Raw genomic sequence first — 13,048 nt, 5'->3', positions numbered from 1 at the left:
CAAAGCTAATAAGAAATTCAAAGATTTTATTATAGAATTATGAAATAAACGAACACTTATACTAAAATGTGTAATAGTTCAATTGTGATGTATTATTTAAAGAGATAAACACATTTTTATATAATGATATAAATTAAAATACATAAATATACATTGTACGTGTGGAGTCAGGATCCTCTTCATTTCTCTTTCTCTCCATTATCTCCATTACTATAGTTTTTTATAAATATTAATAACACATTTTCATAACATGTGACATTTATGTTATATTAATTGAATTTTATGCATATAAAATCATAGTAATTGAACCTATCTTTTTTTTAGGAAATGGAGAGGGTCTCTACTCGTGCGCGTATGGATGTAGATACTAAGGTATCCGTATCCTCATCCATATCACTTATTTTAATGGATAACTATCCGTGCTCACGTCTATATCTATTTTACAAATTTTTATTCCACTCCTAAATATTATAGGACATATATTTTAAGTATATTTAAGTCATGAAACCATATTTTATTATTTTAGTATTTTAATTTATTTATGTTATTTAGAGAAAAAAAAGTAGTGGTGAAAAATGGATTTAGCCGTAAAAATTCAACAAAAAGTACAACATCATTTAATTTATTATTATTATTATTATTATTATTATTATTATTATTATTATTATAACACCTCAAAAGAAAAGGAATATCCTTAGGAAGGGCAAAATGTTGGTGCACAAAGAATAAAGATGATGACAGAGAGAATAACGGCGCAAAGATTAATGAGAGAGAATAAAGTTGTTGATCTTAATAAATGATAGCTACTACAAGGCTATTTATACAAAAGAAAATTCTTGCCACGTAGGCCCTAACAGACTAAACTTAGTGAACAAGTTTAAGGTACAAACTAGGGGTGGCAAAACGGGCCGCCCGCCCCGCCTTATGCCCGCCAAAAAACGAGCGGGGCGGGCATGCCCGCCAAGTAAAATGGGCATCAAAATCATGCCCGCCCCGCCAAGATGGCGGGTTGGCGGGCGGCGGGCTTACCCGCCTTTTTTTATTTATATATTTTTTAATAGATTAATATGCTTTTTTTACCTTTTAATTAAACTTTTCACTTATTTTTTATGAAAGTAGTTTTTTTAACAAATTTACTCTAAAAAATATTACATATATTTATAAATAAATGTATAAAATAAACCATCAAGAATTTTAATTACTAGAATTAACTAAAAAAAAGAGTGAGTTTTGGAGGAGGAGCGGGTTTTGGCGAGCGGCGGGCTTTGGCGGGGCGGGTATGGCGGGCGACGGGTTTTGGCGTGGCGGGCTTTGGCGAGCGGCGAGCCTAAAATCCCAACCCAACCCGATAAATTTTGGCGGGTGCGCGGGCGGCCCGGCGGGCCCCGACCCATTTTGCCACCCCTAGTACAAAAAGTACAGTACTACAAAATACTAAAGTACCCTTACTACTAAACAGCTAAGCTAATGGGACCCATAAGATAACATCTTCTGGTCAACAACATCTTCTGAGTAATCATCAGAAGATCATCCCACATTAGAACTTCTGATGCTCATCTTCTGAATATTGAATTACTCTTCAATACCATCCCTTAATTCATATTCTTCAATCAAAGCTGACAACGCCAATTCCATCCCTCAATAGCAGAAATTGATCCGTCTTGATTGCCTTTGTCAGAACATCTGCCATCTGCTTCTGGGTGCTACAGTGCACAACTTCTAATGTTCCATTCTGGACTTGGCTTCTCAAGAAATGATACTTAGTCTCAATATGCTTGCTTCTTCCATGTAACACCGGATTCTTGGCAAGATTGATTGCAGACTTGTTATCAATCATCAGCTTCAGAGGCTTCTTCACTTTAATCTTCAGATCTTTTAATAAGTTCAGAAGCCACACAGCTTGACATGCAGCTACAGCGCCTGCGATGTACTCAGCTTCACAGGTTGATAGAGCAACAACAGGTTGCTTCTTGGAACTCCAAGAAATAGGACCTCCCATAAACATGAACAAATATCCAGAAGTACTCCTTCTATCAACTCTGTCACCACACCAATCAGAATCAGAATAACTCAATAACTCTGATTCTTCCTTTCTCCCAGAAGGAAACAATATGCCATACTTCAGAGTTCCCTTGACATATCTCAAGATTCTGACAGCAGCTTGGTAATGGGACCACTTAGGTTTACTCATGAACCTACTCACCAATCCAACTGCATAGCATATATCAGGCCTGGTATTACACAAATACCTTAGAGAACCAACCAGCTGTTTGAATATCATAGCATCAACATCTTCACCTTCAGAATCAGAGTTCAACTTCTGATTCGTTTCTGACGGTGTAACAGCAGCTTTGCAATTCTCCAGCTTGAATTTCTTCAGAAGTTCTAACTCATACTTTAGCTGATGCAGAATGATACCATCCTCTGAGTACAGAATCTCCATCCCTAGAAAATATGACATTTTCCCAAGGTATGTAATCTCAAACTCATTCATCAGCACCTTCTTGAACTTCATCAGATCTTCTGGACCACTCCCCATAAGCAATATGTCATCAACATACAGACACAACAGAATCATATTGCTTCCAGAATGTTGCACATAAACTCCATATTCCATCTCACACTTTTGGAACCCTTGCTTCTTGAAAAATGAATCAATTTTCAAATTCCAATCTCTGGGCGCTTGCTTCAATCCATACAGAGCTTTGTGTAATTTGTACACCATCCCTTCCTTATTCTTTTTCACAAAGCCAGGGGGTTGTGACACATATACCTCCTCTTGTAATGGACCGTTTAGAAATGCAGACTTTACATCCAGATGCATTAAGGACTAACCTCTGTTTGCAGCTAACGCAATCACCAGTCTGATTGTTTCATGTCTAGCTACAGGAGCAAACACCTCAAAGTAATCTAGTCCAGGTTTCTGAAGAAAACCTCTAGCCACTAGCCTCGCTTTGTGTTTACCAACTGATCCATCTGGCTTCAGCTTTACTTTGAAAACCCATCTGACGCTGATGTCTTTCTTCTTCTTTGGAAGTTCTGTCAGCTTCCAAGTCTTGTTTCTTTCTATAGCCTCAAGTTCTTATTTCATGGCATTAATCCAGACCTTCTTCTTGAGCGCTTCTTCAATACTCACTGGTTCAGAATCTACTAACATGGCACACTGAATGACATCTCATTCTGAGTCAACTTCTGTGTCTTGCAACATGTCAAAATCAGCAAACCTTCTAGGTATTGTTCTGACTCTTTGTGGCCGTTGAGCTACTTCAAAGTCAACTACTCTAGAGTCACCACCTCCATGATTATCTCCAGAAGCTTATCCTTCAGACTCTACGTCTTCAGAGTTTTCCCTTCCAGAATCATGACTACCACCAGATTCTGGGTCATCATCAGAATCTGGATCAGAATCAGATTCACCATCTGACTCACCTTCAGAAGATTCTTCATCTTCTGAATCGTCTTCAGAAGATTCTTCATCTTCTGACTCTAACTTTTCTTCAAAAGTTCTCTACATCAGAAGTTGGTTGAGACTCTCTCCAATCCCAAACTTCTGATTCCTTCACAATGACGTCTCTGCTGACTTCAACTTTGTTAGTTTCTGGACAATAGAGCTTGTATGCACCTGTACTGTGGTACCCCACCAATAACATCACTTTGCTCCTATCATCCAGCTTCTTCCTTCTAGCTTCTGGAACATGTTTGTAACACACAGAACCAAAAACCTTCAGATGACTAACACTCTGCTTCTCCTTAGTCCACTTCTCTAAAGGAACAATTTCCTTCAACCTCTTCGTTGGACACCTGTTGAGAACATATGCTGCAGTAGCAACAGCTTCTCCCCATAGATTGTGAGGAAGTTTCTTCTCTTTTAGCATACTTCTCGTCATATCAAGCAAAGTACGATTTCTACGTTCAACAAGACCATTGTGTTGAGGAGTATAAGGGGCATTAACCTCATGCTCAATTCCATTATCATCACAGAACTTCTGGAATTCTGTAGAGTTATACTCACCTCCACCATCCGTTCTAAGAATCTTTATCTTCTGACCACTCTGTTTCTCAGCCTTCACCTTGAACTTCTGGAATTCTGTGAACACCTCAGTCTTAAACTTGATAAGTGTTACCCACGTCATTCTTGTGAAATCATCCACAAAAGACACAAAATACCTATTTCCTCCAAGTGAAGGTTCTGGAAATGGTCCATACACATCAGAGTGCACTACTCCCAGAGCATGCTTTGCTCTTGGAGCAACTTCTGATACAAATGGCAATCTGGGTTGTTTTCCTTTCATGCATACCTCACATGACTTCTCAAGCTTCAAAATCTTTGGAATGCCATGTACAAGCTTCTTAGAACTTAGATGCCCCAAGCTTCTATAGTTCAAGTGCCCCAACCTCTTGTGCCACAGCTTACTATCACCTTCTGAGCCTTCAACACTCAGACACTCTGTTTCAGCTGTTTCTACATTCACCTTGAATGTTCTGTTGCTTCCTTGTTCAGATTGCATAATCAACTTCTGATTGGAATCATACAACTTCAAGAGATTGTTCTTCATAACAACTGAGAAACCTTTCTCAATGAGCTGACCTACACTCATCAGATTGCTTCTGATTCCAGGAACATACCAAACATCCTTGATTAGAACAATCTTTCCATTCTTCACTTTGACTTTGACATTTCCCATACCTTCTGTAATAAGATACTTATCATCAGCACATCTGATCTTTGTCCTCCTTTCAGAGTCAAAGTCTATCAGCCATTGTTTGTTTCCAGTCAAGTGATTTGAACACCCAGTGTCCATATACCACCACTCTGACAAACATCTTCCGTCAGATTCTGAATCCATCAATAGCAAAGGTTCGTCATCAGAATCACCTCTAGCTATATTTGCTTCTTCTGATTTCCTTCCTTTGTTTTCCAAACAGTCTCTAGCAAAATGGCCAAACTGTTTGCAACAGTAACATTGAACTTTCTTCTTATCCTTTCGTTTCTGATATCTCTTCTCATCAGAAGTTGAGGCTTCCTTCTAGAATCTATCACCACGTCTATGCTTCTGGTCCTTCTTGACAAAGGAAGCCTTCAGAGCTTGCTCAACTTCTCTCTCAAAAGTTCTCTAAGTCAGACGCAACTCTTGTGCTTCTAAACTGCTTTGCAACTCTTCTATTCTCATGGTTTCCAGATCTTTAGAATGTTCAATAGATACAACAATATAATCAAATTGAGGAGTAAGAGACCTCAATATCTTCTCTATGATTACTTGTTCAGAAAGAGTTTCTCCACAAGCCTTCATCTCATTAGTGATCACAATCACTCTAGAGATATACTCAGAAACTTTCTCATTGTTCTTCATGTTAAGATTTTCATAGTGCTTTCTCAGGGATTGAAGCTTCACCTTCTTTACTGATACGTCACCACCGTAACACCTGACCAGTATATCCCACGCCTCCTTAGACGTCTGATCAGTGGTTTTTGCACGTTTATTTACCGTTGATTTTAGTCGTCTTTGCTTTATATTGTCAAGTGTTTTACTTCATTCTTCTACATTTTATGTTTTGGTTGTGTATTTTACTGTTTGCAGGCTCAAAGGAATAAATCGAGACAAATCTATGCGAAAAAGTACAAAAAAGGGAGTTTCGAAGGAAGTGAAAAATCAAGCTACATGAGGTCTGACACGACCACCCGTGTCACCTGAAACTGGCCGTGTTAGGATGAAGCGTGGCCAAGAAAATGCAAAAGAGATGAAAGTCACGGGGCTGACACGGCTCGTGTTAGCAAGTGTGCGATCTAGAAATTTTCAGCATGTTTCTCATCGTGACAGGCGTGTAGTATTTTGATCATAACTAGAGCTTCGTAACTCGGAATGACGCGGTTCTGGTGGCAAAATTTCGCTAATGAAAAGGGCTACAACTTTGCTGAAGAACTCAAAGCCAAATTCTGAAGTTAAGGGCTGACACGGGCCGTGTTACCTAACACGGGCACCCGTGTCAGCAGTGCTGGGCGTGATTTCGAGAATTTAAGTTCAGAGGGCCAACACGGCCACCCGTGTTGCCTGACACGGGCAGTGTTGGCTAAAACGCTGATTTTGCTGATTTTTGTGATTTTTTATTAAGTGTTGACCCAAGGGGCATTTTGGGTACTTCCAACCAACCTAAGTGAGTTTTCACTATTTAGAAGAGTTTTAACGATGAATTAGAGGACTTTTTTGGGCGAGGAGAAGACACGATTGAAGATTGGAGAAAACAAGGGTTCGGGAGAGAAGAAGGTTTTCATGAACGGAAGCGATTGAAGATCAACTTTCATCTCAATTCTTGTAATGTCTCTATTTTATATTTTGTTTTCTTTGAACAATATGAGTAACTAAACCCTAATGCTAGGGGGTGTCCCTGATTTGATTATGTAATGATTTTGAATTCCTGAGTTCATCAATAGATTTGTTTTCTTATTTAATTTAATTGTATAAGGTTTTTATGCTTTCTTTATCGGACCAACAAGATTGATTTACGGTTAACAACCAGCTGGACAGCGGTTGTTAAGGTTTTTGTACGATTAGACTATAGTAGATATCACCTAGGACTAGGGATACCCTATAGTTACCGGTTAACTCTTGATAACATAAAGGCTTGATTTCATCATAATTCTCTAAGGACTTAGGATTTAGGATGAATGTTCAAAGGTTTTCCCGCTAAGGAATTAGGGGAAAATATCCTAAAGGGCTGGTAATTGAATACTATGAACTTGTTGAGGAGATCTAAATCCAAGGTTATTACAGGAACAATCACACACTTTACCCTAGCATAATACTCATATTTGTCAAAAAGCCAATTTACTTTTCTGCTTATTTTAATTATTGTTTAGTCACAATTTGCAAACACAACCCCAACATTAGTTTTTATTCAATTGAACTACAATTTGCACTCGATATTACAACGCAGTCCTTGAGATCGACATTCGGGGAATTTCTCCGTTATTACTACAGAGGCAAAATAGTACACTTGCTATTTTTCTGATCAACGTCATAGCATCAGAAATCTTCTCAAACACATTCACATCCACACACTGATGGATGAAGAACAACGCCTTTTGATCTCTCTCGTTCATTTCCCTCTGCGCTTCTCTTTGTTCTTCCGTTGCATCCGCTGCAACCGGAACATATCCTCTAGTGACAAGATCTAAAACATCTTGAGCACCAAATAATACACGCATTTGAATCATCCATCTATTCCAGTTTTTACCATCAAGAACTGGAAGTTTGGTATTCAAGTTGCTTCCACTCATCTTTAAACTTGTGCAGAAAAATCAGATTTCACTCACACTCACATAGTGTTTCCCAACCCACAAACAACCAAGAAAAATGTGATTCAACACAACTTTGTTTCCCAGAAACAAAATCAATCACACAGTCACACAAACTCACGTTCACTCGTGTTTCCCTGTGTTTGAAACCGGAGCTCTAGATACCAATTGTTGGTGCACAAAGAATAAAGATGATGACAAAGAGAATAACAGCGCAAAGATTAATGAGAGAGAATAAAATTGTTGATCTTAATAAATGATAGCTACTACAAGGCTATTTATACAAAAGAAAATTCTTGCCACGTAGGCCCTAACAGACTAAACTTAGTGAACAAGTTTAAGGTACAAACAGTACAGTACTACAAAACACTAAAATACCCTTACTACTAAACAACTAAGCTAATGGGACCCAGAAGATAACATCTTCTGGTCAACAACATCTTCTGAGTAATCATCAGAAGATCAGCCCACATCAGAACTTCTGATGCTCATCTTTTGAATATTGAATTACTCTTTAATACAAAAGACCAGCCAAACCACATAAAAATTAGAGGAATGCTATGGTTACAATTTATTTGACATTTACACCGTATGTATATACGGTAGTGTATACTTTTTTCTTTATTTTATTATTTTTATAAAAATTGAGATTTGTGCCAAGACAAAGCATAGTTTAAAAGTTATGATGTATGTTTATGGTGTACAATTGGTAGTGTAAATATAGCATTTCTGTAAAAATTATATAACTCAACGTATCCATAAGCTCACAGATCACAATCAGATGGAAAACGTCTCTAACGGGTCAAATCACAAACCGTAGAAAAATACTATCAGTGGCGAGTAAAACACACCACTTAGCAAGGTTCTCTTGTTGGATGGGATCCTATACTAAAGAAGTTGCCTAGATAAGACAATCACTTTGGAGGGGGTCTAACTGATCCAAATTAATGGCAATATTAGATCCTCTCTATACGTGCTAGTGGCAACTCTGAAATTGGTTTCAAAGAGTATATTATAAGTTGAAGCAATAAAAAAACACCCTCATTTCCATGTCTCACCACCAGCAATCGCTATCCAGAGAAAATGTAGTTTCTTGAATCATCAGAAGGAGGTTAGAGACCAACCCCTGCTCCTCGATAAAAAGGACTTTTCTCTCTTGAAGGTCCCAAACCAAAACACCATTAACCTAAAGACTGATCTTACTCGCTTTCTTGTTCTGTTGGCTAGGAATATGATAAAACCTAGGGAAGCTTGTATTTTAGCAACAAGGCAGATGAAATAATAGAACTTGATAAAATATTGGATGTTATTTATGTCTTGTTCATTACTACAAAGTAGAAGAAGATATGAGGGCAACATCGTCGGTATTTCAAGTTCAAGAAGATAAATGGAAAAAGACCGAAACAAAAGAAGAGAAGATTGATCTCAAAATACTTAATGAATCTTTAAAAAAAGGTTTTGAAAGCTGTTGAAAAAAATTCATAAGAGGTGAAGTTGGGCCAACTTTCTAAATTTCTCAAAGAAATCATGAAAAAAATTAATGACAAAAATGACATTGAGCGAGAATATTAAACAGCTAGCTACAAAAATGACATTTAAATGAGCGGGGGATATAAATTGACCAAAATGCCATTGAGACCAAGTTATAAAAATATTACTAATACCTTAGTAATTCCAAAAATTAAAATTTTGAGTTTGAAATAAGCTCAACGCGATTCGTTTGGCTCTGATCAAACGAAACCAACGAGCTAGGGTTCCCAAATTTGGAGGAAAGAAGCGATACTGCTGCTGCAACTTAAATTCAATGACTCAAGCTTTTGATATCAAGCTGTTGCTGTGGCCTTTAGCCTGTACTGTCAAATGGAGCCACAACCTTACTTTCTATGGTTGCTACTGCTGTTTTTGGTTGGGCTTGATGTGTAAGTCACCTTGTGCTTGGCTCAGTAATTTTAATTCAATTTTAGTTTTTTCTGAAAAAGAACAAGAGAGGAACCGAAAACATACTGTTTATGAGTCTACTAAATATATTTACAGTCTCTGGTCAAGCTATAGTAAAAGCTTTATCATTTTATTAATTCCATTTGAGTTCTGATGCTGTTTCATGGCAATTCAATTTATAGATATACTTGATACATGATGCTATTGTGAATTGATACCACATTACCACCACTTGTTTACAGGATCAAATGATTGGTGTCGAATGTGAGTCAAATGGTCTCTATTATCTCTGCCAAATCATGAACCTACCATTGATTCTCTTCTTGCAACAAGTTCTCTGTTGGGTCAGTTTTCCCTAACTTCAACTATTAGTGCCTAGTCTTTCCAAATAATCTAAACTATTCAATATCAAAATTACAAAAATCCATAAAAGTTTCTTTCATTAGTAAAATTTCTTAGTGCAAATTTTACTGTGATTCCATATTTGATTTTGATCTTGCATTAGAAAAGTGTTCAAATTTGACCTGCATCTACAAAGGCTTCAAATGGAACCATGATGATCCAAAAGGCAAAACAAATGGTCTCATAATATAATCCATGTTTTCTTATGCAAAAATATGTCCTCATCCATACCATAGATAGTAAATATATAACTCCCCATACTGAAATTAAATTTTATAGAATATCATTCACTTTTATTTAATCCATAAAGTTATGGTAGAGTTGTATGTTGTAACATTTTGTATGGTGATCAGTTCATACCTCATCTGCAAACAATTTATTCAAAAGCATAACGATATTTTACAAGGAATATAGACTATAAATACATAAATTTGCAGCAATGCAAACAACAAGCACCAGTGGTCTAGTGGTAGAATAGTACCCTGCCACGGTACAGACCCGGGTTCGATTCCCGGCTGGTGCATAATTTTTTATTCTTTGCCGAAAAAATATCCCTGCAAGTGCTAATTTTATTTTTACTTTGGTGAAATTCACATAAATTTAATTTGTTTCAACAATTTCCCCCCCTTTTTTAATGTTATTGAATCATGGTCACTTGATCATTTTAATTAGTTTGCATTTGATGAATATTGATGCATAGCATGCTCGAACTGGTCTAATAGGGAAATTTATTGATATGATGTTGCCCCCTTTTCCGGATAATTTATATTGGTCTTGCATTTGATGAATATTGATGCATAGTTTGGCCAAGTATGTGCTACATGCATGATATGGATGTTTGAAATATTAGACACTGTTTAGAATAAGTTACGAGTGAAGGTGTTAAGTTGTGGAGTAGTTTGTTACTTATCCAAGTAAGACTTGGATTTTAGAGGTTTAAAATTGATTGAAGCATGTATCAATACAATGAATACTTAGTGATGGCTATACTATTCTGTGACCCAACTTCATATCTACTATTTTATCATTAATAGAATGCATGTTAGCATCTGATTTTAATATGTATTCTCTGATTGAAGTGGTAATGTTTCCTATACACTCAACTTCCAACTCATCCCTTTCTTTTTCATTTGGCATCACATGGATAAACAGAACTCTGCATTTTGCTAATATAAAATTTCAATCTCTCAAATAGTATGCATTATTTTGAATTAGTCTGCTTTCAGTGGATCAATTGGAGGCATGAGGAATCTTCTTGTCCTGGTATTAATACAATTAGTACATCATGATGACTATGCTTTGCAGTGTCCCAAACTTCATATCTATTGTTTAATCAATTATTATTATAATGCATGTTAACTCCTAATTTAATACTAATTTAACGGTCCTTGGTGGATGAAACACAAGGTTTAGAACACAAGGTTTTTTATTTAATCATGAACCTAATAGCAGTTTTGAGATTGACAACTAGGATATTCATTTAAGTTGACCTTGAGATTCACATGGACATAATGTATAGAAATGGTAATCACTTACATTTATATGCGACTGAATTAATAGATTAAATTTTATTAATCAGTTACTTAATTACTTCTTTGATGACTCTTGAAGTGAAAAAATTTGCTGACTGGTTTATCTTCTCTTTCCTTTCAGATATTTTAATGCAGAACATTTGGAAGAAAAGGTTAAGTTGAAAGATAAAGATTTTGAAGGGAATTGATCAAGAGAGATAGATGTTGAACTAATAGTATTTGATCCTTAGATAATAATATTCAGTATCAAAAATAAGATATATTCACATTCATGTACAGATATGTAACTATGTAAGTATGTAACACTCATGGGGGAAAATTGAGTGCACAAAAATCATATAGACACTATGATTAATGGTTGAATATGTTAAGAAGTGAAACTCTATTTCTAATTAATTTTCTTGACATGCGCTCAACTCCTATTTCTAGATCTTCAATGCACATCTCCAAATTTTCCAGTTGACTTTGAACATTTTCAGTACATGTAAGCTTGTTGCTAATGAGAGGCTGCAATGCTGCATCCACCTTCTCAAATTCATTTGTGTCTGATTCTTGAGAATCACAAACTACTCTTTTAGAATGCATCAACTTGGATATTGCTGACCATCTTCCGTTCTTTGACTGTCCTTTTGGATCAGAGATAAATAGCAACAAATGTTCTAGTGAGTTTAGGGTTATGGATTCTGCTTCTTTCAAGGATTGAAGCATGGGCGAAGAGTTATTTTGTTTATTGTTTGAGGAAGAAGAAATCAACTCATTCTTCATTGATTTCAAATTTACCAACGCCTTTCGGATTTGCTTCTTCATGCTCTTCCTTAAAGCCATGTATTTTGCACCCTCAACTGTGAATCCAGTTTCATTTCCTCTCCTTCTGATTATTGATTGTAGTTCATGGATGCTTTCGGTTGATATCAAAAGAAAATCCTTAGCTATACTACAGATATCCAAGATCCTAACTGATCCTTCTAGTAGGTCATCGACACTTTTTTCATTGCACTCTTGTACTAAGGTTTGTTGTTCAATTGGCAATTGAAGCAAATTATCGATGCAGTCATGCAAATCCTGCATGCGAGTAAGTTTGTTGCATACTGAGGATGATGATGCTGAACAAGCGCCTTCAGAACTCTTCAATCTTTGCAAATTGTCCTCAAGTTCTGATACAAGAGGGTGAGGTGCGGAGGGTAAGCTGTTGCTGCGAAGATGAAGAGAGCTGTTTGTGTTTGTTTCAATGACTGCCATTTTTCTTCCCAGAAAACAAAAGGTTAGTAGGTGAAAATATACAAGATTTTAAAACTTGAGTTTTGTTTGGCTCTTTTGCTTCATATATATATAGCAAACAAATCAAGGGGACAAGAATATTTTTGTTTGTTAAATGTCACCTAATTAGTATACAATTATATCATCTTGATTTGGATCTCAGCTTCCTCACCATGATCTGTCAATGCTCTTCATGCACCAAGCTTCCAACTCACCCCTCAAAATTTTAATTTGGAATCATGTTGATTCTGAAAAAATGGCATCTTTACAATATAGTACTCTATACATAGAAATGCATCATGCATGCATTGTAAGAGAGCTTTTGTTGGAGGATGAGAAGATGCTGTTTTGTAGCATAAGTATCTTTTAGTCTATGAAGTTGTCTGCCTGCAACCAGACATATTGAAAGCAAGGAAAGTCTTGATCTTTAGCTACTGTCAAATTGGTTACTTGTTGGTGGCAATGTTTATGCAGTGTTCCCAGCTAGACACCTTCTTAATTTATGTTACCATTTTATTTGTTGCAGTTACCTGTCTCATTTACATGTGAAAAAAAGCAATTGATGCATGATGGTTTGCAGAAGCTCACTTTTAAAATAATTCTTTAAGAGTACTGTCAATTGACT

The 13,048-nt window shown here is 36.5% G+C and overlaps 1 protein-coding gene and 1 non-coding gene across 2 annotated transcripts; one reads left to right on the top strand and one right to left on the bottom strand.

The window, feature by feature from the left end:
* Positions 1 to 10,086: 10,086 nt before the first annotated feature.
* TRNAG-GCC (transfer RNA glycine (anticodon GCC)) lies at positions 10,087 to 10,157 on the top strand. The gene has a single exon. It is a non-coding gene; the product is annotated as a tRNA-Gly (tRNA).
* A 1,314-nt stretch (positions 10,158 to 11,471) lies between these two features.
* On the bottom strand, positions 11,472 to 12,015 carry LOC131623481 (uncharacterized). The gene has a single exon (XM_058894488.1). It carries the CDS (start codon positions 11,989 to 11,991, stop codon positions 11,518 to 11,520), a length of 474 nt encoding a protein of 157 aa, XP_058750471.1. The 5' UTR covers positions 11,992 to 12,015; the 3' UTR covers positions 11,472 to 11,517.
* Between the last annotated feature and the right edge of the window lie 1,033 nt (positions 12,016 to 13,048).

Source organism: Vicia villosa, unplaced genomic scaffold (genome assembly GCF_029867415.1).
Source record: "Vicia villosa cultivar HV-30 ecotype Madison, WI unplaced genomic scaffold, Vvil1.0 ctg.000073F_1_1, whole genome shotgun sequence".
In the NCBI taxonomy this organism is placed as follows: Eukaryota; Viridiplantae; Streptophyta; class Magnoliopsida; order Fabales; family Fabaceae; genus Vicia; species Vicia villosa.
This window is presented reverse-complemented; position numbering and strand designations above follow the sequence as displayed.

What these genes read in the sequence shown, in the direction of transcription:
- LOC131623481 (XM_058894488.1), bottom strand. Translation starts at nt 11,991, where the DNA reads ATGGCTTTAAGGAAGAGCATGAAGAAGCAAATCCGAAAGGCGTTGGTA.